Raw genomic sequence first — 26,690 nt, forward strand, 5'->3', positions numbered from 1 at the left:
TTTTAAAGAAATAACTGCATAAATTTAAATAAGACCGCAGGAAAATCAAAATGTCTGATGCTTTTCTATAGAGGTCTACAGGCAGGATGTCCGAGGGCATTGTGTACTTACACAAAATGTGATTGGTTCATGGTTTTGGGGGGCGGGGCTTAGCGATAGGTCAATTATCTAGCATGTAACATTTTTTTAATCTAATAATAATGGCCACCATGCTAAGGTAGTGATGCACAGGCAGCTGCTGCCATTGCTGTGTATGTCATTGTTTATTTGGGAAAATGGTTATTATGCTGATGCTTGCTCTGTGCGCACTGTGATGTGTGTGTATGTAGGTGAATTCATTTCTGTTGGTTTTGTGTGTGGCAGTCACGCAATCATATTCTGCTGAAGTGCACATACAGCTTGTTGATGGTGTAATTTTTAAGGAGGATTGCATTTTCTTAAACAGTTCTGTATGGTAACCTAATACATTAAGTATATGGGGTTTTTTTTCACTGCCAATAGGTAAATTGGTTGTATCATAACTTAAAAACTTCCAACTTTCTCGGTTGCTTACAACAGCTTGTAGTTTACCGATTACCTGTATAAAAATAATGTAACTCACCTTCCATCGTTGAAAACTCATGAACACGCACTCCAAGCACTGGCTGAGCAGGGCTGAGGGCCTGAGACAGTGGTGTAGCTCGGTGAAGTGTGCACTGCTACTTTTTGCAAAACCACGCTCATCCAGGCGAAACCCTGTGTTTGTTTGGAGTCCTTTCATAGGATGCTCAATGTGGCCCAGGCCTAATGTTATATGTTATTTATACATGTAGCTAATTATCACTGCTTTGTCACTGCCAAATAATTGGTGCCATTAATATACAAAAATTAAATTACCTCATTATGGCTTCTTCAAGCAGCCAGAGTAGGGGACCAGCAAGGATTATAAAACTAGCAACCCCAGAAGGGTGCTCCAATTGATTGGCCACCAATAATTATCGGCTGATATTTGTTCTATGTTCTATGTCCCTATGAAGGTCGATCAGAAGAGGCAATCAGATTACCCAAACATGTGACACAATTTCTTTATGCTGGCTAAAATTACTTCACTAGTCTGGCGGTTCTGTAAAACTGTAATTCACACTGAACATTAAGTGTTATGCTGGTGATGTACTGCTAACATGACGTTCAACTGCGCGTCCCGTGTGCCACACACCACACTGAAAGCTTCTGATGGTGGCTGTGATTCGCCGTGATGGTATACACTACCACAGCACGACCGCGATTGTGATATTGCTTTTATGAAACAGTTCAACGAGCGTCATTTATTAGTTAACAGAAATAAGCGACAACAGATTTGTTTTTGTTTTTGTTTTTTTTTGCTCCGCCGACACAAATAGTTGCGCAACCGCTGAACGTGACAGCTGTTGCCTAGCAACACAAAAAAATTCCAGAAAACTAGCCTGCTACATTGTGTTAGTTAGGTCTACATGTTATGCGCAGGGCAGCTGCTGCCTAGTTGTGCGTTTTCAGTAAAATACGTTGTGTGTCTCTCTTGACTTGCGGTCTCATTACTGCGGTCTCCACTCACACTAACAGCCGCCTCCAGCTGCCTCACCCAGCTGAGGAAACTGTGGCTCCTGTCTTCAAGAGGACAGGTCAACCTTAGAGTCCCTGCCCGGGTGAGCGTCTGTCAAACATCCCCGTGAGGTTCAAAAGAGTCCTCCTCTCCGTGTCACGTCTTCGTAATGTAGTTGTACACAGTTTTGAAGTACCGCAGAGGTTAACAAGCTAGCTAAACTGAGGCAGCTAAGCTAAAAATAACGGCTCCAGGTACACAGTCACTCAACATGTCCACAGAAAAGCTCTCACAGCTTGTGGAAGAACATCGCTGCCGCCAATATAACCGAGCGTCCTGGGTTCGCCTAACTGGATAACTAATAAAACAATAAACGGGACGGAAGATGGTGTGACAGCTCCAACAGCAACCGCGGCCCTTTTTACCTTGACACCTCCTGAGCCGTCTGTTACACTACAGTCTACAGTAACACGGGAAAACCACCGACCGTTACTGTGGACCTTATTAACAATTTAGAACAGCGGTCAAGCGGAGTGATACATAAAGAGTTAAAAGTCCCAGTGATGTTACACTCAGTGCCGTTTAAACAGAGCGATCCGATGATCTTTGATCTCGCCGCCATACAGTCACGTGACTCATGGAGATGCGGATAGTTCCCGATGTGTCCTCGCTGTGAATAATCTCAAGCGGGACAGACAGCGGCGACGTTATTTTCAGCAATTTTCGGTCAATATTAACGCATCATATGCATCGATTACCTCGTTGCACTACAAGTATAGTCAATATATGATATCATTTTCATGGGGAGTGGCGGAGAGACAGCATTAATCATTTTTTCTTTATCTTTAAGTCACTGGTTGTACTGCACTCGTGCAATAACTGGACGAATCAAATTGCTTCGTCGGAACTAACTTGTATAAGTATGTCTATCAGCTCTTTATCATCTGCATTTCTTTAGGATTTGAGTTGTTTTGTCTGTGACTGGAAAGGCGGGGTTGATTAGATGAGACTAGGGGTAATTGCAACAATTTTTGGTTTTGATGTCATCACTCAAAAACCTCTTGAACTATTTGGATACATTTTTTGTAGATAACTTGTATCTTTGTTTTACTTGTTAACAGCCATTTGTTTTTACAAGCAATGTTAGTCACAATATTGATTGAAACACTAGATTGCATGTAACATCTGACCCTTTAGTCCAGGTGATATGTGAAAATACTGTGCATTTTTTCATGAAAATATGAAATTTGGTACACTTGTGCAGTTGGAGGCCCTGAACATTTTCAGAAATGGAGCAATCACAGAAATGCCTTGAGGCGGCCAGTTAAGTTCCCGCCATTAACAGATTATGTATTTTGCATCATGTCTCCTGAACCAAACATGCTTACACAGACTAAATGATTTTAACCCCAATGTTTTTATGGTCAAGGATTTCAATAATACCACACACATCATAAACTGTTCAAGTGAACAGTGAAAAGCACTTGAGATGACAACAAAGATGCAATCTCTAACAGACTGATTGTCTCATTGTAATCCTTGACCATCAAAACACATCAAACATTACTTATTTTTTTGTATTATCATGTTTGGTTTAGGAGATAGACTGCAAAATACATAATTTGCTTATAGGGTTTAGGGAGAATTTTACATTTATGTTAGTTATTTTTGACACATACTCCCATTAAAAATGATTTTAAGTCTTAATTATAGTGTTGAAAATAGCTAAATTAAAACTAACCCTTCGGTTTTAATTCCTTTAAAGGAAATTCTGATAATGATAATAATAATAATAATAATTCTGTAATACCTTGACACCTTGAAAACGCAGTATCTTCTGAGACGGTTAGTGTATAGTGGAAATCTCATACCACTACAATTGTGTTTGGTAGTAGCAGAAAGGGAAGTGGCTGTCATTGCCTCCAAGAGGCCTTTTTTTGATGACTCCATCTCCAAAAAATGTTCAGGAACCCAAAAGGGTACTAAGTTTTATGCTTTTATGAAAAAGTGAACATTTCACCTCAATCTTGGCACATATCACCTGGACAGGGGCGATTGTAACAGCATCTGGGGTACGGGAAGGCACCCCCACCATTCCTCTGAGCCAGCTGCAGCAGCACTCCCTGGCCCTCCAGGGGCAGCATGGTCAGGCCCTGGCCGCCGCCCTGCAGCCACAGCAGGGACAGCAGGCTGTCTTCCGCTTCCCTGCTGCTGTCTCCCTCACAGGTGACCTGCTCTGCCACGACTCTGCTTGCTTCATACTAATCACAGTAGACCATCATGAAGCTGCTGCTAATGCTAACTGTTCTGCTGTGACTAACAACTGTGCACCTAATGATTACTAACGCTAGTTGCACGACAACTTCTTCTGCCTCAGCTAATAGAACTGCAGATGCTTCTCCTGCCAGTGCTACCATATGTCAACAGTCACGATGACATATAGTAGCATCACTTTTGTATAAACCCCATCATCAGTTTTAGTTTGGCCTAAAATGCAAATATAACTGCATCTCCATGAGTGGCAATAGGCTCCTCTCGTGTTTGGTTGTCCCACTTTGTGCTCAGCAGCATTTTTTTTAAAAAAAAGAGAGATTGTGTTGTATTTTTGCTGCTCGCACTGTTGTGGATTCTGTTCCTGTTTGAAATGAGTTGTGTCCTCGAGAAAAGTGTTATTGTGCCACTACGCACTGCATTCGTAGGAGTTAGCAGGCGATTTGAGATAGATATGAAGCGCCATCTGCTGCCAGCCAGTGTGCTACCATATGGCACCCCCACTGCTGCAGTCCCCATACTGCAACTCCCGCTATTCACTGTGTGGGATGTTTGATGACTTACTGTAGTGGCTGTGTGCCCTCTGTGTGTCTCCAGGAGCAGGGGTTCCCCAGCAGCTCCAGGCTATCCAGGTTTACCCCAATACCCAGTCCACCTCCAACAGCGACAGCAGTCCTGACATCTCCCACACATCCACAAACTCCACTGGTAGGTCAAATCTGATCTGAAGGAAGACTCAGCTTTTATTTTTCGTTCTGCTTCTGTTTGGAATCAGCTGTGTCCTCAAAAAGTGTTATTGTGCCGCTACACACTGCATAAGCAGGAGTTAGCGGTTTAAATTTCAACAGTTATTAAGTGCCATCTGCTGGCCACCCAGTATACACAACTCCTGCCCTCAGTGTGACACTTGCTTTCTCCCACTCCTCCTCCCTCCCCTGCTCTCTTTTCCAGCAACAGTGAGTCTCCCAGCAACCATCGTCACCTCGTCAGTGCCAACATCTGTCGCAGGTCACATGATGTACCCCAGCCCCCACACAGTGATGTACGCCTCCACGCCAGGGCTGGCTGACGGGGGGCTGGCCGTGCTCAACGCCTTCTCCCAGGGCACCTCGGCCATGCAGGTGTCCCATGCACAGGCCCAAGACACAGGTAGGCACACTGAACAACACAGGCTGAAAACACACGATTTACTGGGTGACAGATTTGGATGAATATGGGCATAATTTCTAATAAATATAAACTTAGTTCATCATTACTTTCTCCCCCAGGTGCTGTCCCTCAGGTGTTCCTCACAGCACCTCCAGGCACGGTGCAGATCCCCGTATCAGCGGTGCAGCTACACCCAGTACGGCAAGATCTACATTTTACAAGTGAAACTCTCATATTCCCTATGCAACCAGCATGCCACGTGACCTCACTAATGCATCCTAACAGAGCACTGGCACACGGAGGCCGCAGGGGTCGTCACCTGTTGCCTCTTTTTGTACGAATGATCAGCTGGCAGCTTGTTTTATCTTTGATTTTCAGCAAAATACACATGTAGATTTAACAAAACACCACTGTAGCAGTGCATGAGAATCAAAACCTGAATGTTTTTTCAAAATACTTCACCAAGTCCAGCCTTTAAATATCAATCAGTTTAAAATATATAGGCATTTTTATATATGCCGTTGTAAAAATCCTTTTAAATTCAATTTTTTTGGTGTGTTTTTTTTTAATACGCCCATTCTGAGTCTAAAGTACGAAGAATGATTGGGGCCATACTGAAAAAAAAAACCCTTAACATATTATCATTGTCATATTATGAGAATAAAGTTGTAATTTAGAGAAAAAAAGTCAGAATATTACAAGGATAAAGTTTTAAATCAATAAGAATAAAGTTATACTATTTTGAAAAAAAGTTGGAATAATACTAGAATGAAGTCATAATTGAATAAAAATAGTTCAAGAAAAAAATGGTAATATTATAAGAATAAAGATGTAATTTAATGAGAACTAGCTTTAACTATTTCAAGAATAAATTCCATAATTTTACCAGTATAAAGGTATAGTTTAATGAGAATAAAGTCATTCTATTTCAAGAAAAACTTGTATGATATTACTAGAATATTACGGAAAATGAAATTGTAATTTAACGAGTGAAGTTATACTATTTAAAGAAAAGTTGTGATATTACAAGAATAAAGATGTAATGTAATGAAAAGAAAGTCGTACGATTTCAAGATATAATATTAAATATAACAGGAAACATCAGCACTACGCCAGCCCATTATAAACAGCATGTAGTGTAGCAGGATTTCCATCTGTGCTGGGTGTTGTGTGATGACGTGCTATTGGCTGTCTGAAACTGTCGCCTGACGTAGCTGTGCTGTGTTCCAGATGGTGATTGGCCAGCAGTCGAGCGGCAGCAGCAGTAACCTGACGGAGCTCCAGGTGGTCAACCTTGACGCAGCACAGAACTCAAAGAGCGACTGACAGACGGCTGGAGCTGTTCAAGACGGCAGAACCAGGGACACACAGACAGACGGACTTTCTGACATCTCTATTTATTGATGCCTTCCTACAGAGTTTCACATTACACTTCTGAATGTGACTTTAAAGTACATACAGTATATAAACACACAATCAAGGGCATATGTGTGGCTGACCCTTATACAGTATGTTTTGGTATATAAATATATATATATATTCGCAAATGCATAGGAAATATATCACAACATCCATCATCGGAAGCTATTTTCTATGCCGTTAGATGGTGTTATTATTTTTTGTGTGTGAGTGTGTTTTTTTTGAAAATGTGTAATTACATGTACACACACACTGCGAGGTGCCACAGCTTCACACCAGCCAAAGAGACATTTGTTTGTCTGAATGTTCCAGTGTGAGCAACTTGTGCACAAGCGTGTGTGTCTGTGTGTGCGCGCATATCTGGGGTTTGTAAATTGGCGGGGTGACGCTTATTGACTTAAAAAAAGAGAGACATTTGGAAATGTACATAGTTCTTTTTTTTTTTTAATTGATAACTTGTATTTTTAGCCTGGTTTAGTTTGTGCGACGGCATGTAGTTGTTTTTTACGTAGTGGTTTTGTATGTACATGAAAATGATTTGCTTAAAGAAAATGAATTATTTACATGGATATGTAAATTAATTTATATACCATCATATGTTGATATACTGTCATGCTGTTGGGAGTTTTCACTACAGGATGGAGGAAGAACGCTGGATGTTTTATTTTTATTGTACATTTGTAGGATTGTCCCATAAACAGGATCAAGAAGCTGGGTCACATGTAAAACATACAATTATTTATGATTTAGTGTTAACATTTTTTTTTTTTTTAATTTTTTTTTACAGCTGATGGCAAGATCATTATCATAGTATAGCATCAATTTTGCATGGGAGTTTTCCTAATGAAGCCCTGATCTGGCACTTTCTTTGTGTGGAAACTTGACAATCTGATGGAAATGATTTTCATATATCTCAACTTTTAGTGGAATGCTATCTATACTTTCATCTGCGTTCGCACACAGAATACAAAGTGATATTTAAGCTTCAGTTTGTTCACTTGTTTTTAAATGCAACAGTTGACTTGATCCTTCTGAGAGTGCCAAACAGGTTTTCGTGACATCAGATAACTACATAAACCTTATTTTGTTTAAAAGGCGATCCATTGTAAACCTGTCGCTCTGATCTGCCTCCATTTGACTGCAAAGCTTCAATTATGTGATGCTAATACTGATTTGAGTCAGGGCATTGAACACAAACCTCTTGTATAACAAGACACTGCAGATTACTTAGCAATTCCACTTCAATAAGAGTGCTGGGGGATGATGTTTTAGTGTAGGCCAACGTGGAAGTTAGCGTCACACTGGTTCCTTCGTCAAAAGTCCATGGGATTTTTCCTTTGGATTTTGGAAATTGTAGAAAATAAGCTCTGGGGCAAACAAACGTTTATGATACTTCCATGTTTTGTTAAGCAATATAATCTTTGGGAATGAACACCACTTTTATGATATTTGAAGCGTAAATGCAATCACCAGAAGTAAAATGCTAACGTTAGGCTATAAATGAACTACACCACAGTAGCATTGCCGTCGCGAGACTGTGATGCAGTGTTTGGCATGATGATGGTTCTATAGTTTCATTTAGCCACTTGCTAAAAAAACATCTTTTTTGTTTTAGGACATGAAAGCTTCATAGTTCACAAGTGGGGAATTTATGGATATATTTTGTTTTCATAGAAAAAAAAGTGTAAGTCTCCTAAGCGTGTGTTAACAACAGACCTCATTTCAGACATAACCAAAACCACATTAAAAATAAACCCATAAACTTTGTGATGGGGGAACTGGGAGTGGTAAAATGCTAACTCATTTTCGAGTTTTGGGACTCATTCTCACACCAATTTAATACTCCACTTCGATACTGCAGTCAAAGCATTATTGTTTCCTTTTGTGGAAGCTCTTGGTGTTATTCAGTGCAGTCTCAACGCTGCAGTATTACAACAGTATGGATATTTTTGTACAACCAAGGATCTCTTATTTAGGAAAAGTAACTTCAGGTGCTTTAAAATGTTAATATACTCCTTTAACTACAACTGTAAAACCCTGGCTGACTGCAATCTCAGTGTGTACCTCAGCAATCATTAAGAATGAGTTATTAGACTGAGAGCCTTCTTTCTGCACCATAGTGCCTCTTTTCCATGGCTGATTTCTAAATCACTGCTAGGCGAGGGAAATGTAGGATTTACTTATTTCCAGACCACCTCACATGACTTTGGACTTTTCATACAATCCTGTGCTGTGCCCAGAGAGTGAGATTTTTTGACTCATTTCTACAGAATTAGGTGGATGACTGAGCATGCTGGCTCGAAGCCAAAGAGAATTTGACGGAGGATAAAGTACCCGTGCTGACTGCTGTTCAGTTCTCCACTGGTCATTTTCACGCTTGGTGTTCTCTGGTCTGTTCTTGTGCATGTCACATCATCCTGCAAGTTTGTTTTGCGTTGGCAATTTACAGGTTAAAGACAGTCCCCCATATCATCTGGTGGTTTTTTAAAAATATTTGAAAAAGGGGATTATTGAACAGAATTTGTGGTGTTCACCCTGTCATTGAAAGATATGGTTATTTTATGTATTTGTTTTGTTGTACAGACGTTTTGTAATAAAAAGATGAAACACAATCAACTGTTCCAAGAGCAACATCTTCTGCTGAAGAACTTTTTTTAATTGGGACGGAGGATGTTAAAGAAACCATATTTGTCCTGAATGAAACCTAACACATTGTATAACAGCAGTGTTGAAATGAAGACAAGCTGATTAGGAATAAATCAGCCAACGCCTCAGAGAACGAGACTGCATCACTTACAATTAACTCTGCAAGACATTGGGAGGCAGGAGGAGTGAGCATGCATCTTACCTTAATGTTTCAGTTATGCATTGCACAATCACGAAATCAAACTGGCCATGAGATATAAAGTATAATGAGACTCATCTCATTTCACACCAGAGGAAAGCAGCGATTAAAATAAAAGAACGTGATACAGTGATTGGTCGAAGCTAACAAAAGAAAACCAAACAGTTGGCATCAGATTTTTGACTACAGTGTCCTGTACATCTTCACAAACCAAATAAAGTCTATGGAGCACAAGAGATAGGCATAATAAGATCACAACAAACGGTAGTGAAGCAGAAATCCCGTTACACATCAATTCTAGGAGTCCTCAGAGATACACAGTGTGAAGTAAGGCATCATATCTCCCTGTCAGTGTCTTAAAACAACATAGTGCTGACAGCTAAGGAATCATCACAGATGGCCGGACCGCCTTTTTTTTCTCTCCCTCTTTCAACGATGAAAAATAATCTGTAAGCATGCATTTACACCAGGTAGTATATCTCTATTGCTATTGTACACATACAATATACAAATGTACAGAACAAGTTGGAAAGATAGTTGATTAAAAAATGTGCATGATTTGACAATTTAAAAAAAGTTTCCCATAAAATAGAAATGTTACTCCTGGTACATCCTAGATTTTTTTTTTTTGGTTTATGAAAACATTTGGAGAAAAACAAAAAGCTTTTTGTTGTGTATATTTACATTATGAACATATATGAAGAAAGACAATGTGCAAATCGGATTCCATGCAAGCAGTTGCATAATGTAGCTTAGGTGCTTGAGTGATGGGTTTAAAGTGGGACCAGACGAAAGAGAGAAGGGAAGAAAAAAAACAAGGCTCAAGGCTCATGGCGTCGATGGATGACTCCGCCCATTCTCCACAGTAATAATAAACCATTACACTCACACATGAACAAACCCATCGCCAAACACGCTCGATAATCATGGAAACATTCACACTGGGAATATAACACCAAAGTTACATTACGAAGCATCTTGATTTAGACTAATTCAAATATTATGTAATGAATCTCTGATCCTTGAGGTGATTAAGTCACAGACGCCCTCCCGAGATATCCAGGTAATGTATAACCAAACAACCTGTTCCAATAATACACAACACCTCGTCATTCAAGAACAGGATGGAAAGGTAACACTGCAAGTAAACGCAGCACCGCACATAAAGTCATGATAAGCTACTAAGGAATTTTTAGGATACTGTTAGCCAGTGCTGTCCAGACTGGGTCTTGAGATAAATTTAAGAGGTCACGAGATGAAAATCAATATGGGAGAATGATGTATTTTTGCTACAAAGACTTTTTCAGACTTTTCTCGAATCTTCGCTTCGTTTCCTGTGAATTAACTGGATAATTTCAAGTAAAGACAACAATCTCAGAAGTTCACAAATTGGTCTAACTGTTCAAAACTTGCAGACAAACTACCAAATAGTCATAGCTTTGTTTTAGGGATCAAAAGCCAAAAAAGGTCTGGAACCATTGCTGTAAACTACAATATGTCCTAAGTTAATAATGCATTTAAGACACCGGTCTATAAAATGAAGAGGTCTGCTTCTCTGTATCATAGAATTAACTATAATTATTGAGGATTAAATGATGTAAAAGAAAAAAACACAGTATCCCTTGGATAAAAATAAACACTGGTGTGTGAGAAATGCAACACTGGGTCTGGAGAACAAAATCTAATGTGGAATCAAATGTCTCTTTCTACCAATGCCAACTTGATATCTCCTAAAAGCATGATGAAATTTCACTAATGTAACAAGTGCAATGCAATGAGGTCCGTGTGCAAATTCACATCCTTTGCAAAAATTCACCATTTCACTGACAAAATGTGATGGATGGTGACGTCTTTGGGTGATGGTGACTACAGATGAGCTTAGAGAGCACAAGCACTTAGAAACTTAATACAAGGAAAACAAAAAGTAAATAGCATCTGCTTAGTCAGTCCTCACTTTTGACTGTTTTAAATTCATTAGATCTTAATATGACATTAGTTAAAAAAGGCAACCTGAAAGCAAACAAATAAATAATAGGACTTGGCATTTAAAATACGAGTGCAGTATCGTAAATACTACAGTTCAATATGTAACTACAGGGTACAACTAGGGGTTGACGGCTTTTTTTTTCTCTCTACAGCCTCTTGTCTTCAAACAGACAAAACATGACAAGTTCAGATAAAAGTGTTTCAAAAGGAAACAATCTTCTGTAACTGAAAGGTGCGATACCACACTAAGGCAATGACAAATGGGTGATAATGGGACAGAAAATAAATACACAAACATCTTTTTCTCCTTGACAGAGTAATTACAGAGCTATCATCTTTTGGCTGGTGAGGAAGAAAGATGGTATGTGAGGGGGCAGTGAGAGACAAATACAGAGGCTGAAAGAAGTCCAATGACCATCTCTCTGCACCTCCATCCTCCTCCTCTTTATTCCTCTGCTGGCTGGGCAGTGTCTGTGCTCTGACCTTCTCAAAAACAAGACCAAAGACTTTTAAAAGTGGAGCCCGAGAGGCCAGAAGAGGGGGAGTGATGAACCCGTCTGTGTGGGCTTTAACAGTCTTACAGGGATGAACAGTTAGTGGTAATGTTTTGCTGACCCTGTGACACCAGTGCCACCACACCCCAAAGGCCCAGTTAAATCCTGACCTGTCTGCCTGGCCCAGGCATGTGGATGAACAGTAGGGTGGTTACGGCGATGAAGAGGCGGCCGCGTGGTATTTGACGAAGGCAATGGCCGCCAGCTCTTTGCAGAACTCCTCCAGCACAATCACCCCCTCCAGCAGAGTCATGTGGTCGATGCTACAGTGAGAACAGAAGGAAGGTGAGAGGTGCACACTAAAGGTTAACCCAGAGATAAGAGATAAGAGCAGACAACGGAGTGGAAGTACGTACTTGATGCCCTCTGGCTCCAAACCTAATAATCTCTTCCTCACGAGCAGCAGTTTGGGTGTGAAGTCCGGGATGCGCTGAATCCTCAACATGAGATCTCCAACCACCTAACACAAAAACACGAAACAATTACCATACACAACAACACTGCTTCCATCTCTGGGTAAAGGTGCAACACTCTTAAATCATTACTACACTCAAGCTCCTTTTCCAACTCGACAAACTGGAGTTACTGCCTCTCAGATGCATGCCTCCGCGAACCAGTCAAGCTGCAGTCACAGCTAACTTCCACGTCTGTGAAAACATGGATGTTTCACACACATTTTCCCCCCAGACAGCACAGACGATCTATACAGTCAGCACCGTTTCAACCTGGACACCCAAGATTATCGTCACCATTTCAGTATCTGACCAAATGTCTCACCTTCTGTTTCTGAGTTATGATGCTGAGTAATGGCCAGAGAAGTGTTTTTTGCAAAACATTAAGATATCACAGTGAAGCTGACTTTTTGGATATAAAATGCCATCACGTCATCATTTCATCCTATCAGACAGTTGTGTGAAATGTCGTCATAATTAGTGTGCGAATTCTTGAGCCAAAAACATGGTTCGAGAGGTCACAGAGTACTTCGGTCACTTAATTCTAATCAGTTAGTTCTTAAGTCCAAGTGGACGCTTGTGTCAAATTTGAAATTCCCTCAAGGCCTTCTTAAGATATGGCATTCAAAAGAATGAGACAGATACAAGGTCACAGTGACCTGTGACCACCAAAATATAATCAGTTCATCTGTGACTCAGAGTGAAAGTTTGTGCAAAATTTGAAAAAAAATCCCATAAAGTGTTCTTGAGATGTTGTGTTAATGAGATTCAGACAGGCAAGGTCACAGTGACTTTGAGCGCCAAAACCGATTCAGTTCATCGTTGAGTTCAAGTGGACATTAGTGCCAAATTTAAAGAGATTTACTTATGTATTTCTTGAGATATCACACTCACAAGAATGGGACGGGCGGACAACACACACACAAAAAAAAACAAAAAACGCAATGCTTTCAGCCATATCTGTCACTTCCAGAACATTCTCTCTCACTGGCCTCCATGTGGGTTGCTACTGTTTACTAACATAGCTTTCAAGCTCATTCATGACGACAAAATGTAAGAAACTACCAAAAACAAAAACAAAAAAGAAAGGCATACTTGTCTTCTGGACCTGGCAATGAGAACTTATTTACGCTGGTTTTCCTGCATTTAAAAATCCTGCATAAATACACTAATTTGGGTTAAAAAAGGGTATTACTGTAGACATTACTGTAACTACCATAAACGAACAAGACCGTCAATAAGGACGTTAGCGTCTGCACCGGCTTTTACTCTGTGCGCTACTGGGATCGATTTCAATGAAAAGCAGTTGGAGTGATTCACAGAAGAAAAACAAATCTGTACAGAGGTGCAGTTCTTCCAGTAAGAAACAGGTCGAGCAGCAGCATGCCCCAAAGATTGTTGGAAAGTGAAACTCACACAGAAACTTGCACTATCAAAACCACTAGCAAGAGATAAAGAGCAACAACTGTGTTGAACACAATTATTTGCTACACTTAACATTTTGAAACACAATTTCAAACAGTTCAAGATACCTTTACAAAAAAACCACAAACAAAAACATCGATCAAGACAATTCTCAAAGCACCCAGTGATTGTAGCTGTGAGCACAGCAGTGTCTGCAATCAGTGATGGATAAGATAATCACTATAATCTGTCTTACCCTGACGATGACAGAGAACAGAGACCTGCAGCCAGGAGCCAGGTTGATATAAGGGTCCAGCAGGTACTCGTGTAAGTGGGGGTGTGGAAACATAGACAGCTTGGACAGCACGGCGGTCACCTGCAGGTTGACATCATACGGCTGGAAGACAGAGAGGACATCAGATATAAAACTACAGAGGACTGATGATGAGAGTAAACTCAAGATGTCCTGTGTGAAGAAGCTCTGCTATTGTATAAATAAATAACAATGCCACAATACTCAGAAGCTTCTAATGACAGACTCATCCATTAACACAGCACTCATTTGTAGATATGATTTCCTAAATGCTACGAGAAACCTGTGAGCTGCCAAAAAGTGCTTTTTACTTTTGAATCTCTGTTAGTCATCTTCATAATTCCCATCTAATGCCATTTGTCAAATGAGTTTATGGTGAGAGATCATTATTTATTTTTTTTTTATGTTTCAAAAAAATAAAAGACTTTGCATAATCAGCAGCTCATTTGCATCATCTCTCCATTTTTCTTTGCACTTTTCATTAGTGGGCCTCATTTTTGCTAAATCACAGTGAACAGTGTTTTCTTGCAGCACGGAATAACAACTTTTGGGTACATGGGAACATAAAATCTGAGCAGAAATGGTTTAGGCTGATCTGCTCATTCAAACACAAAACTAAGTAAATAAAAGTCAGGTTTTGTGAGAATCAATAACAGAAAAGAGGGTTCTTACTTGGTTTGACCTTACGTAACATTTTGTGCTGATTTGCATGCAAAAAAAGCTTAATATATTCATTGGAATATGGTTGTACATGTCTGGCTAGATTAAACAGTTTGAGACTCACTGCACAAAAACTTGCCCTGGAAACTTTCCATTTCAGATCATTTTGGAATAAATTAGGTCTATGTATTTCCATCAACTAAAAGGCAGTTTATGATTCAAGTGGTGCTCCATGAGCAACAGGCTACCTTTTATTTTTGCTCCATGGATTTGATTACAACCAAATCTGCTTCTCTGATTACCATCACTGTGGGTGTCTTGCTATCTAGACGAGTGGAGCTTTAACAATCCAACAGGTATTTCACAAAGATGAGATAAACATGACAACATCAAAGCATGCAGTTGTACTAAATGATGCCAGTGTAACAACAGCTGTTTGCTATATGGTGGATCAAACTGACCTGATCCAGGATGCGACCCATCCTGTCGAAGAGAACCTTGAGGAAGTGCCCCTCGAAGAATGGGCTGTCCAGGTTACACTTCTCAAAAGGCTTTGGATTGCCCCTCCAGTCCCACCGCTGACAGACCCCGCAATAGTCCCTGAACTGAGGAGGAAAATTCAACGACACTGAGTAATGACAGTTCCAGCACATTTTCACTGACAAAATTTAAAAACTTTATGACTTTTCAAAGACCAACAAAAAAATCCCATGACCATTCACAATGTTTTACAAACATTTCTCCATCTCAAAAACGTAGGACAATTTAAAAGCAGTAGTGGGGCATAGTTTGGGGTTCATGATCCTAAATGTTAAATTACACTGTCACATTATTATCTTTTATTTAAATAGATCAGATTACACCTCTATTCATGCATAATTCCAACAAGCTTTCATACATGGATAGAGACAGAAGGCAGGAGAAAATGAAGAAAGCTATGTGACGGAAAACAAAAAGTCATGCATCGATGCATCTTAGAGCTATTTTACAGCAGCAGCTACAGAAAATACATTTGCTGTTATGTTACATTACTTTGAAGAATATCAATGGAAGATTACTGTAATGATTTTCATCATTTGCTTGAATGTGTATCTCTGAGACCTAGTTTTATACTTTTTACATGGAATGTATTCTGTTTTCTCATGTCTTTTATGGTGAATCTGATCGCAAATTTTCACATTTGTGCAAAATAAACTTTTCGTAATTTTTCTTATAAAAAAAACAGCATGATTTTTCCAAAGCTTTCGAAGATTTTACTAATTTCATGACTTTTCCAGGCCCGGAAAACAAGAAGGTGAAACTCCATGACTTCTCCAGGTTTTCAGTGACCACGGGACCTTACGTATCTCTACTTGCAACAGTAACACTATCTATAGACTTCCCTCAGTAATGAGTTTAATGTTGAAATACCTGGAAAACACGCTTTAGACATACAGTGGAACTAGCCTTACCTGTCTGTGTGCATCTCTGAGGTAGGTGTCATAGCCCGTGCCTTCAACATGATAGGATGACTTCGCCTCATCAGGCACCAAACACAAGAAACTGCAGGCAATAGAATTTAATGGTTAAATTTTATATTGGAAAAAAGGACAAACATGCTGTTAATTTTATCATGAGCAGACTGTGTACCTGTTGACAATTTTATGGACCTCTGTCTTTCCGTCAGACTTTGAGTGGTCAGGACTCTGCGGTGGAGATGAGCTCAGCCAATCAGAACCAGACAGCCTGCTATCTGGAGAGAGATCATCACCAAACAGTGGATCCTCCTCAAGGTCTCTGTGGGGAGAACACGTGTTGATACGAGAACACGATCTGGTTCTGATCAGTGCATCATAACAAAAAGATGCTCCCTTTGATTTAGTTTTATGCATCTCTCGACATGATGCATAGCTCTGAGGAAAGACAGCCACTGGCTGTATAAATGAAAGCCATTTTAATTTCTACTCCCCATTCTGGTAGAAATTCAAAGAAATTCAAAGCCCACTTTGTCAGTATTCTTGTATGTAGTTAAACTGTGGAAATATGTGGTCTCATACAGAATGACAGCATGTTAGGGCGTTCTGATTTTGCACGCCACCTTCCACCCTCTCTGAGTTCTGTTGTGTAATGTGGGAACTTAATTAATCTCTACATAGATATTAAGTTTTATTACTTTTACTGTATCTTAGGTATATTTACTGTATTTATGTGGCTATGCAAATGTCACTGACATTCATCAACCCTTCTATGAATTCATTTCACACTCTAAGAACAATGTGATCATGTAAATCCACTATTACAGTGCTGCATTTGGTGACTTAACTTCTTTGCATGAAAACAGTTATGCCACTAACAGGAACATTTATAGAAACAATAGAGTCAATAATCAAACAAGCTATGGCACAATATGTACCAGTCTGCAAGGAGTTAACAAAGCATGTCTTGAAAAGATTCCCACCAACTGAAACATACAATAAGGCACAGCTGAGCTGAATTGGTGTCAAATGTGAGAAACACAGCTACTTGATGCATTCACTTTATTTTCATTGCTGTGTTTGTGTGTGTGCTGATGCTTTTCCAAGATTTTTAAAGGCAGCTCGTGGAGGTCTAAGGTCAAAGGCGGGTCCTTACACGGCATCATGGGGCTGCCCGTTCTCCAGGGGCTCCCGCTCCTCCTGTGGTTTGTTCTCCAAGTAGTTCCTCTCCTCCAGGCTACGCAGCACCAAGCTGTGGAGGATGTGCTGGTTGGGCTTCTGGATCAACTGCTCAAATAGCCGCAGTGTCATGATGCTGATCTGGGGATGCAGGAGGAAGAATAAGGCTTAGCTCCCAAAAAAAATAAACCAAACAGCAACATGCCAAGGATTTGCTCCCCGACAGAGATAGTAGGCAGTCGCTGTTTCAAACATCAAAGAGATGATTCATCTCTCTTTTGTGTGATGAAAACGTGTGCAACGGCTCTGTTAGATACTAATTAAAATTCATGTGCTTTTGGTTAATCATATGATTCACTAACTCAGAATCCTTGAAGGGCAGATGGCCATTTGTGCTTTTGAATATCAAATCAGTAAAAGAAATTATGGATACATGATTTTCATTTTGAAGACACATTAGAGGTCAAATAATAATAATAATAGAAAGAGTGAAATAAAAAGGCCAAAGGGGGTCTGAGCAGCCAGACCTGAATGATAATAAAGGAACATTCATTAGGTACATCCTGAATAATTATGTGATAAGAACCTCGTCTGACAGATGGTCGCAGTGCTCGATGAGTCGGTGTCTGAGTGGATTCTGAGCCATCGTGGCTGAAGTCTCTGGCTCTCTCTCCTCTCCCAGCAGGAAGTAAATCATCTCCTGCAGCAGAGCCTCTGATGTCACCTGCCGGATGATCCTGTTCAGCAGGGCTGTGGAGGTCAGGATGCCTACCTCGGACCTGTGTGCACCCACCCCCACACACACACAATGTGTTAACGAGCAGTCACGACACATGACATACTGACAAGAATTTCAATAAAGGATGACTGATTGATGATTCAAAGCAAGACCTACGTCTGCATAAGCTGTGGCTCCATAACAGACACAAAGAATCTCTCTCTCACTGCTTTTGCCATCACTGCAGCTGCTGACTGGAAAACAGCAAAGAAATACAAGAGTGAGCTTCAGCTTGCTGTGGCTTTCAGACACGAAAACAACTTCTTTTATTCTGTCAGTTCTGACTACAATATGACACATCAAAACACAGTGAGTCAACACTGGTTAAGGACCTTCTGAGCCTCTTTGATGAGCTGGTCGCAGTAATCTAACCAGGACAGGAAGGAGATGAGTGCCCTCTTCCCTGTGAACACAGCAGCGTCTTCCTTCAGGTTATACACGTCCAGACTAAAAGAGCGACAGAGAGAAACAGGGAACAAATATTAAATGTTTGATGAAGTTCTACCAAATTATTCACTAAAAATAGCATTTTACAGAGAATGCTATTTTAGGGCTACCTGCTAAGACAAATCAAATCAAAACCTCATACCGTCACCCAACTAAAATCTGTGAAAAATATGTTTTATAAGCCACTAAATACACAAAATGTGTTGTCTGTTTCTCGCATTTGCTTCGATCATGCTTTTGAAGCTGTAGCACCTAAAAATTTTGGAACGCTCTTCCTGCACCGTTGCGGTCTGCTGACTCTGTGGTTTCTTTCAAAAGTCTGCTAAAAACACACCTGTTTCAACTGGCGTTTGGGTAACTTTCATGCCCTTGCTCTGTATTTTGTTTTGTGATCTTTGTTGTGTATTTTTTATTAACTGTGCAAAATGGTTGTGCAGTTTTAACTACGAGGCTCTGGTAGTCACCTAATCTTCTGCGCCTTCTTTCTTGTGTTGTACATTGCCCTTGTGAAGTACTTTGTGGTCTATGTCTGTGAAAAGGGCTATATAAAGTTGTTTTATAAAGTAAATACTGGAAAGACATTTACCCCCAGTTGACTGACTCCACTGTCTCAATGTCCAAGGGGTCCATGGACTGTGGTAGGGCTTTATAGAAGGAGACCAGTCTGTCGGTCAGGAGCTCACAGAGCTCAGTGTTTTCAGTTAAACACTTGGCAGCTGCCGGCTCAGGTAAACTGACCAGCAGCATCAGGCCCTCACATGCCTTCACTACTATTCTGCCATCCTGGGGAGGGAAAATGGATACAAAATATTAATACAAATGTTCAATTCATTACAGTAAATCACCAAAATTTATTTGCATGGGATTACTTACAGGGCTCTTTGTGAGGTTAAGCAGCGAGGTGACAAGATTGTAATTGCTGCTGTTGTTATGGTTACTGGTTGGACTGGAGGTGGAGGCAGCAGCTGCAGCCTGAGGCTCCTCTGGGTGGTCAACCTGCTCCTCTGTTGGAGACTGACCAGTGTCTGGAGCCAACACATTCTCCTTCATCACCTCAGTCTCTTCCGGACTCTTTGCCTCAGGCCTCTTTGACTTGTTCTGCAAATAACATCACATAAAATATTACCTGAACTGTGAGCTTAAAAATCTTGCGAGGATCTGACTTTTGCTGGTAATATATACAGATTAATATTTATGAATGTACTGCTCAACTTTTTTCCTCCCTGGTGTCATAGTTACTCACCTCAAGGAAGAAGTTGACAAGGTACGGGTCCTGCTTCAGTTTGGCACAGACTATACAAAGGAACTGAATCTCTTCGTTTTCTGTCGGAGCAGCCAGCACCTCCCCGCACAGACGGATCAGTTTCTGACAGAGGAATGTCACAGCCACAGGGGACAAAAAAGTCATGAATAACTTACATAACCTCGGTTAACAGACCATTTTTAAAAAGGAATATCAAAAATACACTGAAATCCATATTGCATTACTTCTCACCTGTACAGGTCTGTGGACATTAATGTGTGGCAGGAGAGGTTGACGAATGTGTGCTAGCAGCTTTGTGTAGAAGGTAAGCACCTGCTGCTTCATCCCTGGAGGACACTGATGGGAAATCATACAAATAGAAAATGTTAGAATTTTATTTCGTACCAATATAAAAGTGTCTCCACCTTGCATGGATAAGTAGCTCACAGTGGCGATTAATTAAACCACCACTGCACGTTGTATTGTGTCTACCCTGCACCCCAACCTCCGTGGGCTCAACCTTGATTTCCACACGATTTCATCCAATATCACATAACATATGACTACCATATGGTGATATGTATGTTTTCCTGAAGGTATAATTCATGTAGTTACCAAAGCATGACTGCCTTACATCTGCCTTGCCCAAAGTGTAGAGAGTCTCCAGGATCTTATGATGTAGGAGATACTCCATGCAGGGTCCTGTCTCTCCAGACTCCCTCTCCCCTTCCTCCTGGGTCAGGATGTCCAGCATCTGTTCCAGGTGGGATGGGATGTTGGTGTCTGTGACTGGAGCTTTGTCATCTGATAGGGGAAAACACAGAAACATGTCAGAACCTCTGCATGTCTGTAAGATACCAACATAAGTGCCAAACCACTTCACTTTTTTTCACTGTCTGCTCACAGACAAAAACACAACTGTTAAAACTACATTGCTCTTGTGTGGCAATTTCTTTAATCCAGATGCAAAAAGCTGATTGTTCTGATATAATACAGTCCATTTTCTGATTTGCTAACATTTTGTGCATTTAAAAAAAGAGATAATATAATCAAATTTTGCTAGCACTACTTAATCTGTCTGGCTGTGTGAAAACTTTCCTAGATGGCTTAACAGTTAAATCCAATTACTGCTTTTACATGTAAATACATTTAATGTGAAGCAAATGCAGCAAGTGGTGAGTTACTAACAACAATGTGTTTACAAAACAGCAAATCCCAGTAAATGAAGGAAGCATGACATATTAGAACGGGGCTATCCCTTGACACTGCTTGTGATAGAATGACTTCTGACAAACAGTATTGTGCATGGGGGTGGGGGCAATGAAGATATGAAATATTTCAAATTTCAATAAGCTTTTCCCTTCTCCGTCAAATGACTATATACAGTGATTTCAAAACTGAAGCCCGCTCAGTTATAAGTGTGCCATAATAATAGTGTTATTATTTGGCCTAAGTATGCTATCCTCATTTGACACTAATTATGCACTGGGTCGCTAGTGTGGGTCAAGTAATTCAATAACAACGTTGGACATATATATGGTGATGAAATTAATAAAGCACACAATGCCAAAAACTTTGTTAAGTAACCAAGATAATTCACAACAACAGCTTTAATTAAAGCGATCAAATAAATCCTTAAATTAGTTATCATACAGACTGATGAAGGTCAAGCTGGTTCAAAGTGACCTAAGAATAATAGATCAAGTTCATTTAAATCACAAGTGAGTAAATTTCCCTGAAAACAAGCTAAGCTGCATAATACTCAAAGTACAGATAATCCCCCATCAGCTGTTCAAGGTTTTGTTAAATTGGCCTAAATGGGAGAACTGCTGCAAATAATCAGTCGTTTGTAGTTAAGAAAAAGATTAGGAGGCCCAAAGTATACACTGACAACGCGGCAGTAGTTCATGCGAAAGTTGGTTTTAAATGACAATGTTCAGCCGCCAAGTTCATCTTAGCTGCAACCTGGCACAATGCAAAGCGCATCAGTTCTACTCGTGCAGATCTCACAGGCAAACACAAGGGAAGCACTCATAGTCTGAGGCTGGTTTGCTCCACACAGAGTTGCTGAAGTCTGTTGCAAACTAAACCAGCAAGGCATTCCCAGCATACTACACAATTTGGTTTTTCCACTTAGTTTGGATTCGTATAACCACTACCATGGCACTGCCTGTCTTCACTTTATTTATAAAGTGGTGCTACATAAGCAGGTGATTATTTAGTTGATCATGAGAAAACTTCATAAATTAATTATTGTGGTTGAGAAAAAAAATTATGTGTTTGCAATTGCTTGATAAGGCTTTTCAAAAGCTGCCATTTGCAGGCTTTTTAATTAAACAGGTATGATGCAACACTTTTAGATCAAGTGAATTTTAATGTGCACTAATCATCTTTTAAAATGTGACATATTGACAATAATAAGTACAGTTACATGCTGTATGAACAAGCTTAGTTTCCTGCCATTGCACTCAAACTTTTAGTACAAAAGGTATCAACAAATTCGAAGGCAAGCTGCACAACATCTGGTTACATAATAACCATAACAGATGTCAACTTATTTCTTCAGATTTTTCTTACCAGAAGTCTCAATGTAATAATGTGTAATGGCCTTCCAGTGATAGACGAAGTCCTCCTGCAAAGGCAGCGACGGGGCAAGCTGAAAAGAAAAAGTAGCAACCATAAACATATTGCACGTTTACATGAGGTCAAGAGATAAACCACTAATTATCATAGCAACATGCTTACATGCCACAATCACTTTCAGCGTTCAAACAAAGAGCGATAGGGATGGTTTGTTCGAGGAAACTGTCTATTGACTTCAAACATACTCTAATGTCTTTGATCGATGTGTTGTGATTAAAGACGGGCCAGAAGTCGTCAGAACTGTTAAATAATTCGGGATTACACTTTCACTTTTGGGTGACATAAAGGTTTACATTGGTAATAGATCCTATTCTCGTACAAACCAGCAAGCTATATGGCAGAATATTGGGTTAACAAGCTAATATTATAATAAGTGATCACTTTTGTTCACCTGCAAAACGCCAATTATTTGAAACCCTTGACGTGAGGCAGCCTAAAAACAGTTCAGGCAGGTAAATACTGGTTTCTAGCTAGTTAATGCTAGCTGACTGGCTGGCTAACGTTAACATTTAGCCTTCAAACATGCCTGTGCGAGAAAACCCACAGACTAACCCTTTAATATTAACGCTGAAATGTTTGCGCAACATCAAACAAGGCTGTCCGGCCGTTTCGACACCACTCCTCGTGATATGACCCTGATGTTTGAAACCAGATAGCCAACGTTAGCTACGGCGGTACGTTAGCATTTTGGGACTAATATTAGCGGCTAACTAGCTCAGCTTGCCTAACTACCTTAAGCACAAAGGACTTGCTCAAAATAGGCAAATGACAACAGGGTAACGTGTTAGTAATATACAGCAGGCAAAGAAGCGCAACCACAGGTATACCATCGTTAACAAGAACAAACAAATTGACAGGACAAACACAAAACGCTAACATTAGCTTGGGCTAACTGGTTAGCTCGCTAGTTAGCAACCTAATGCTGACGTTATGATATGTGATGCCTGGTCGATCAAAGGCCCATTTAAACCAAAACAGACGGCACACAAAAGCAAGCCAGTGTAAAAATACATGCTCCGAGTACAAAAAACTCACCGCTTCCACAGCGTGCTGGAGAATGGACGTGAATTTAGAGAACATTTTGTTCTTCGACTGGACTAGTTTCTCCCGAGAAGACCTAGAGAATTCCTCTATCTTCTTCTTCCTGTTGCTACCGCCTCGATCCAGATTGGAGGTTTCATATACTGACCCTTGTAACGAAAGAATAAAGGTAAGCAATAAAATCGTAACACGTTGCTGGCCACGGGTCTTCGCAGGCCTGGCACAGCCACTGTAAACAAGACGTCTACAGACTCAAGTAACGTCTGCTCACTTTGGACACGGTGGCACTTCCTTCGCCAAAACGCAGCCGCTTTTCGCCAGCAGGGTGCGCGAGGACACAAGGCACCGGCTTATAATGACTGACAACGATCAATGCATACAAATGAAGACAGCAACCAATACATTCAATCAGAGAGGATGATCAATATTCTTGGAAACAACGACCACTAAGCCCACTTTAAAACTAAAAGCAAGTATGGGATTCCGATACACAAGCAATATATGTTAAAGTTTAGACCCCTGGGGTAAAAACTGTGGTTCGTTACAGTCACTCTGATGCCAAGAGAATTGTAGAAAACATAGATAAGTACCAGCACAAATGTGTTGTGTTATGTCAAAATATAAAATAGAAATTCAGTAAACATTAGAAATATTACCTCAAGTATGTAAATATAACTAGCACTAGTATGTGAATTGTGAATATATAAAAGTATATATATGTATAATGTGCTGAGTATGTTAAGTGTGTAGAAATATAAAATAAAGATACTGTAATAGTAAGAAATACTAGCACTAGTGTGTGAATATTTACAATTATGAATCATGTGCTGAGTGTGTAAAATAAATAAAACTATGCCTTATGCTACAATGCATTGTATAAAAATAGTGTGTAAAGTTAGAAATATTAAATATGTCATGCTACAATGTACAACACATATATAACCTAGGCTGCATGAGTAAGGGGAACAATAATATAGACAATATGGATAACACATATTTAGCTCACATTCAAGAGTTGAAAGAATAATTTGAATAATTGCAAAGAATTGCTAAAGCCTAGTCGAGTTATTGCACCAATGATCACAGTTAAGACTAGGGTTAGGAATGGTTGACTGTATATGCTGTAATACACGGGCTATTTCTCTGATATTGCAATTTTTCCCATAAAAAAACTGAGGTCATAATTCCTTAAACTGTCACAGATTTTAGACTTAAGTTAAGGAATCCAGGTGATCAATAGATCGCCTAATATATTTCTTAAAGTATCCGGATTAATGGGGAAAATTAATAAAAACAACATGCATTGCTCTAGAGTGCCTGTCAACTTTGTGATTTAGCCCAACTACCACGTCCAGAACAGCACAGTCATCCCAGACAAAAAAGTAGGCTAACCGGTTTCACGTTTAAGCGACCCGACGGCAGCTGCACGCGAGGAATTACAAGAATGGTTTAATTTATAAATCAGTAATTATCTGATATAATGCTCAAATATGGACATAAACTTGTTGGAAAATAAGAAGGATGCTGTCTGTTCCAGGACACGCCCTGTCGCTGGAAAGTGCTCTCTCCATCGCGCAGTCTAGTCCAGTCTACCAAATCGCAGGCGGTATGCTTCCTTGCGTTTAATCCCAATTAAATGACAACCGAAAACTTAAAGTACAGATAATATCAGGTTGTCAACCGGTCTTTTTCCTCTCCTTTAAAGCTGCACCGGGGCATCTCCTCCTGGTAATCTCGGCAAAAGAAAAGAGAGCCTCTACCTACCGGGCATGTCTGCTAGAGGTGAGTATCTTTTGCCGCAGAAGCCTTCATAACAATACATATAGAGGGAAAAAGTCTCTTAATTTTAAGGGAAGGAGGGGGGTCTTGGTTCAGGCATGGATGCACTGAAGAAGAGAGCCCATAAGCGTCGTCTTTCGGAAGGATCAGGCTGTGATAATGACACTGTTATTGTAAGTAGGTTACACCGGCACATAGCTGAAACTACAGCTTCCACTGACTGCTGCAGCCTTTTCTATACAGCCTGCAACTTATTCTGTTCATATGAACACTCTTGCAACCTATAGATAGATCACACCTTTTAAAAAAAAACCCCAGCTGTGATAATGAACCTCCTCTGATTGCTGTTTCTTTTAACATTTGATGCTGTTAATCAGGGATGATGCAAATTATTAGTTAAAGGATGCACACACCTTAATTGTTGCCTAAATGAAAGCTGTCGATGGAGGACTTGTAGCACATGATGTTTATTCTTAATTGGTTTGTTGATACAATGGAGTAGTGGAAATTCGAGGGTTGTTGTCCTTGGTGAGGTGACAAAAATCTTTTGGGAAACAGATGCAAAACTATAATTTGGTGCAACGATCTCAACCTGTCTGAGTGAGGAAGATGCTTTCATTTATTGCTGAGCATTAATCAACTTACATGTGAAAACAGTGCAGGTGGAGCGTGTTAGTACCCATCAGGTGGACCTATGTGGATTTGTGTCAGGTGACTTCTTGCAGAAGAGAGAAAGAGCCTCCAGCTGTTCGGGCTGTACGTTGTTATGAGGCGGTCTGTCTGGCTGAGAGCTGGATAGAAGCAGAGACAATCACCTTAAGGGGTAACTTAAAATATTTTTCAGCCTGGACCTTTTTTCCTATGTTTTTATGTCTAAGTTAAGTATTAAGACAATAGTTTTTTAAAATTGGTATTTTTAAAATTATTTATTATTTTAAATTATGGCAGCCACAAAGCTACCAAGCCAGTGCCGCTAGTATACCGCAGGGTGGCGCTAGTTGGCACGAGATGCCGGGAGTTCCCACTGCAAGCTGCCACGAGCCGTCACCGGCAGTAGAGGGATCAGCTCAGTTTAAAGGAGATAAAAAAAGGATGTCTACATTTGTTCTAAGGTAAGGCATCATATTGTTCGCAAATTTGCTGCAAGTGACAAGTATAGCTATATAACCCGATATAACCTCATACACAATGTCGCAGCATTGTGTAATGTCACCGTCGCAGCAAACTTTGCTCATTAACGTTAGCTTAAGTTAGCTTACAGCAGCTAACATTATGGACAACTTAAGCTTCGTAAGGCTAGCACGTCATGTCGTCTGTTTAATGTAGTCTCGGTGTGTTTTTTTCTTTGACAGGCTGGCAATAGTATTAACTGCAGCAAAAGGTTGGCGTTAAAGCTCACCCAACTGAAAACCATTGACGTTAACTTAGCTATAACATTACGAAGAAAGCAAAGGCTGGCTAACGCTAACACCGCGGCGTCATGAAGACACTTGATGGCTTCTGTGTGAAATACAG

The 26,690-nt window shown here is 40.2% G+C and overlaps 4 protein-coding genes across 6 annotated transcripts in view; 3 read left to right on the top strand and 1 right to left on the bottom strand.

The window, feature by feature from the left end:
* LOC121942869 (delta-1-pyrroline-5-carboxylate synthase-like) overlaps window positions 1–4,557 on the top strand; it is a 12,017-nt gene extending 7,460 nt beyond the window's left edge. Inside the window, exons 18-19 of the mRNA XM_042486160.1 lie at window positions 3,608–3,784; window positions 4,427–4,557. Of these exons, the coding sequence (XP_042342094.1) occupies window positions 3,608–3,784; window positions 4,427–4,557 (308 nt within the window). The remainder of the gene's footprint in view (window positions 1–3,607; window positions 3,785–4,426) is intronic.
* Window positions 4,389–6,956, top strand: LOC121943389 (serum response factor-like). Of its 2 annotated transcripts, none has more exons than XM_042486915.1 (4): window positions 4,389–4,537; window positions 4,781–4,978; window positions 5,098–5,199; window positions 6,209–6,290. In XM_042486915.1, exons 2-4 carry the CDS (start codon window positions 4,843–4,845, stop codon window positions 6,244–6,246), a joined length of 276 nt encoding a protein of 91 aa, XP_042342849.1. In that variant the 5' UTR covers window positions 4,389–4,537; window positions 4,781–4,842; the 3' UTR covers window positions 6,247–6,290. The 2 variants fall into 2 exon arrangements, with proteins under 2 accessions (XP_042342849.1, XP_042342848.1); XM_042486914.1 differs by having other exon boundaries at window positions 4,390–4,537; window positions 5,098–5,174; window positions 6,209–6,956.
* A 2,895-nt stretch (window positions 6,957–9,851) lies between these two features.
* On the bottom strand, window positions 9,852–23,642 carry LOC121943102 (FHF complex subunit HOOK interacting protein 2A-like). Its single transcript, XM_042486507.1, has 17 exons — window positions 23,391–23,642; window positions 22,290–22,368; window positions 20,347–20,516; window positions 19,965–20,069; window positions 19,713–19,835; window positions 19,343–19,567; window positions 19,056–19,252; window positions 18,355–18,469; window positions 18,140–18,216; window positions 17,831–18,023; window positions 17,222–17,385; window positions 16,241–16,387; window positions 16,063–16,153; window positions 15,073–15,216; window positions 13,895–14,035; window positions 12,139–12,242; window positions 9,852–12,045 (listed from the first exon to the last, which is right to left on the bottom strand). The coding sequence occupies exons 1-17, from the start codon at window positions 23,433–23,435 to the stop codon at window positions 11,934–11,936; spliced, it is 2,232 nt and encodes a 743-aa protein (XP_042342441.1). The 5' UTR covers window positions 23,436–23,642; the 3' UTR covers window positions 9,852–11,933.
* Window positions 23,493–26,690, top strand: part of LOC121943100 (actin-binding LIM protein 1-like) — a 54,875-nt gene continuing 51,677 nt past the window's right edge. Inside the window, exons 1-3 of one of the 2 annotated variants that reach the window (XM_042486502.1) lie at window positions 23,501–23,565; window positions 24,934–25,002; window positions 25,102–25,178. In XM_042486502.1, coding sequence (XP_042342436.1) covers window positions 25,166–25,178 — 13 coding nt within the window. In that variant the 5' untranslated portion in view covers window positions 23,501–23,565; window positions 24,934–25,002; window positions 25,102–25,165. Of the gene's footprint in view, window positions 23,566–24,933; window positions 25,003–25,101; window positions 25,179–26,690 lie in introns of both variants that reach the window. The other variant, XM_042486503.1, reaches the window with a different exon arrangement.

The sequence above is a fragment of the Plectropomus leopardus genome, chromosome 5 (assembly GCF_008729295.1).
Source record: "Plectropomus leopardus isolate mb chromosome 5, YSFRI_Pleo_2.0, whole genome shotgun sequence".
NCBI lineage: Eukaryota > Metazoa > Chordata > Actinopteri > Perciformes > Serranidae > Plectropomus > Plectropomus leopardus.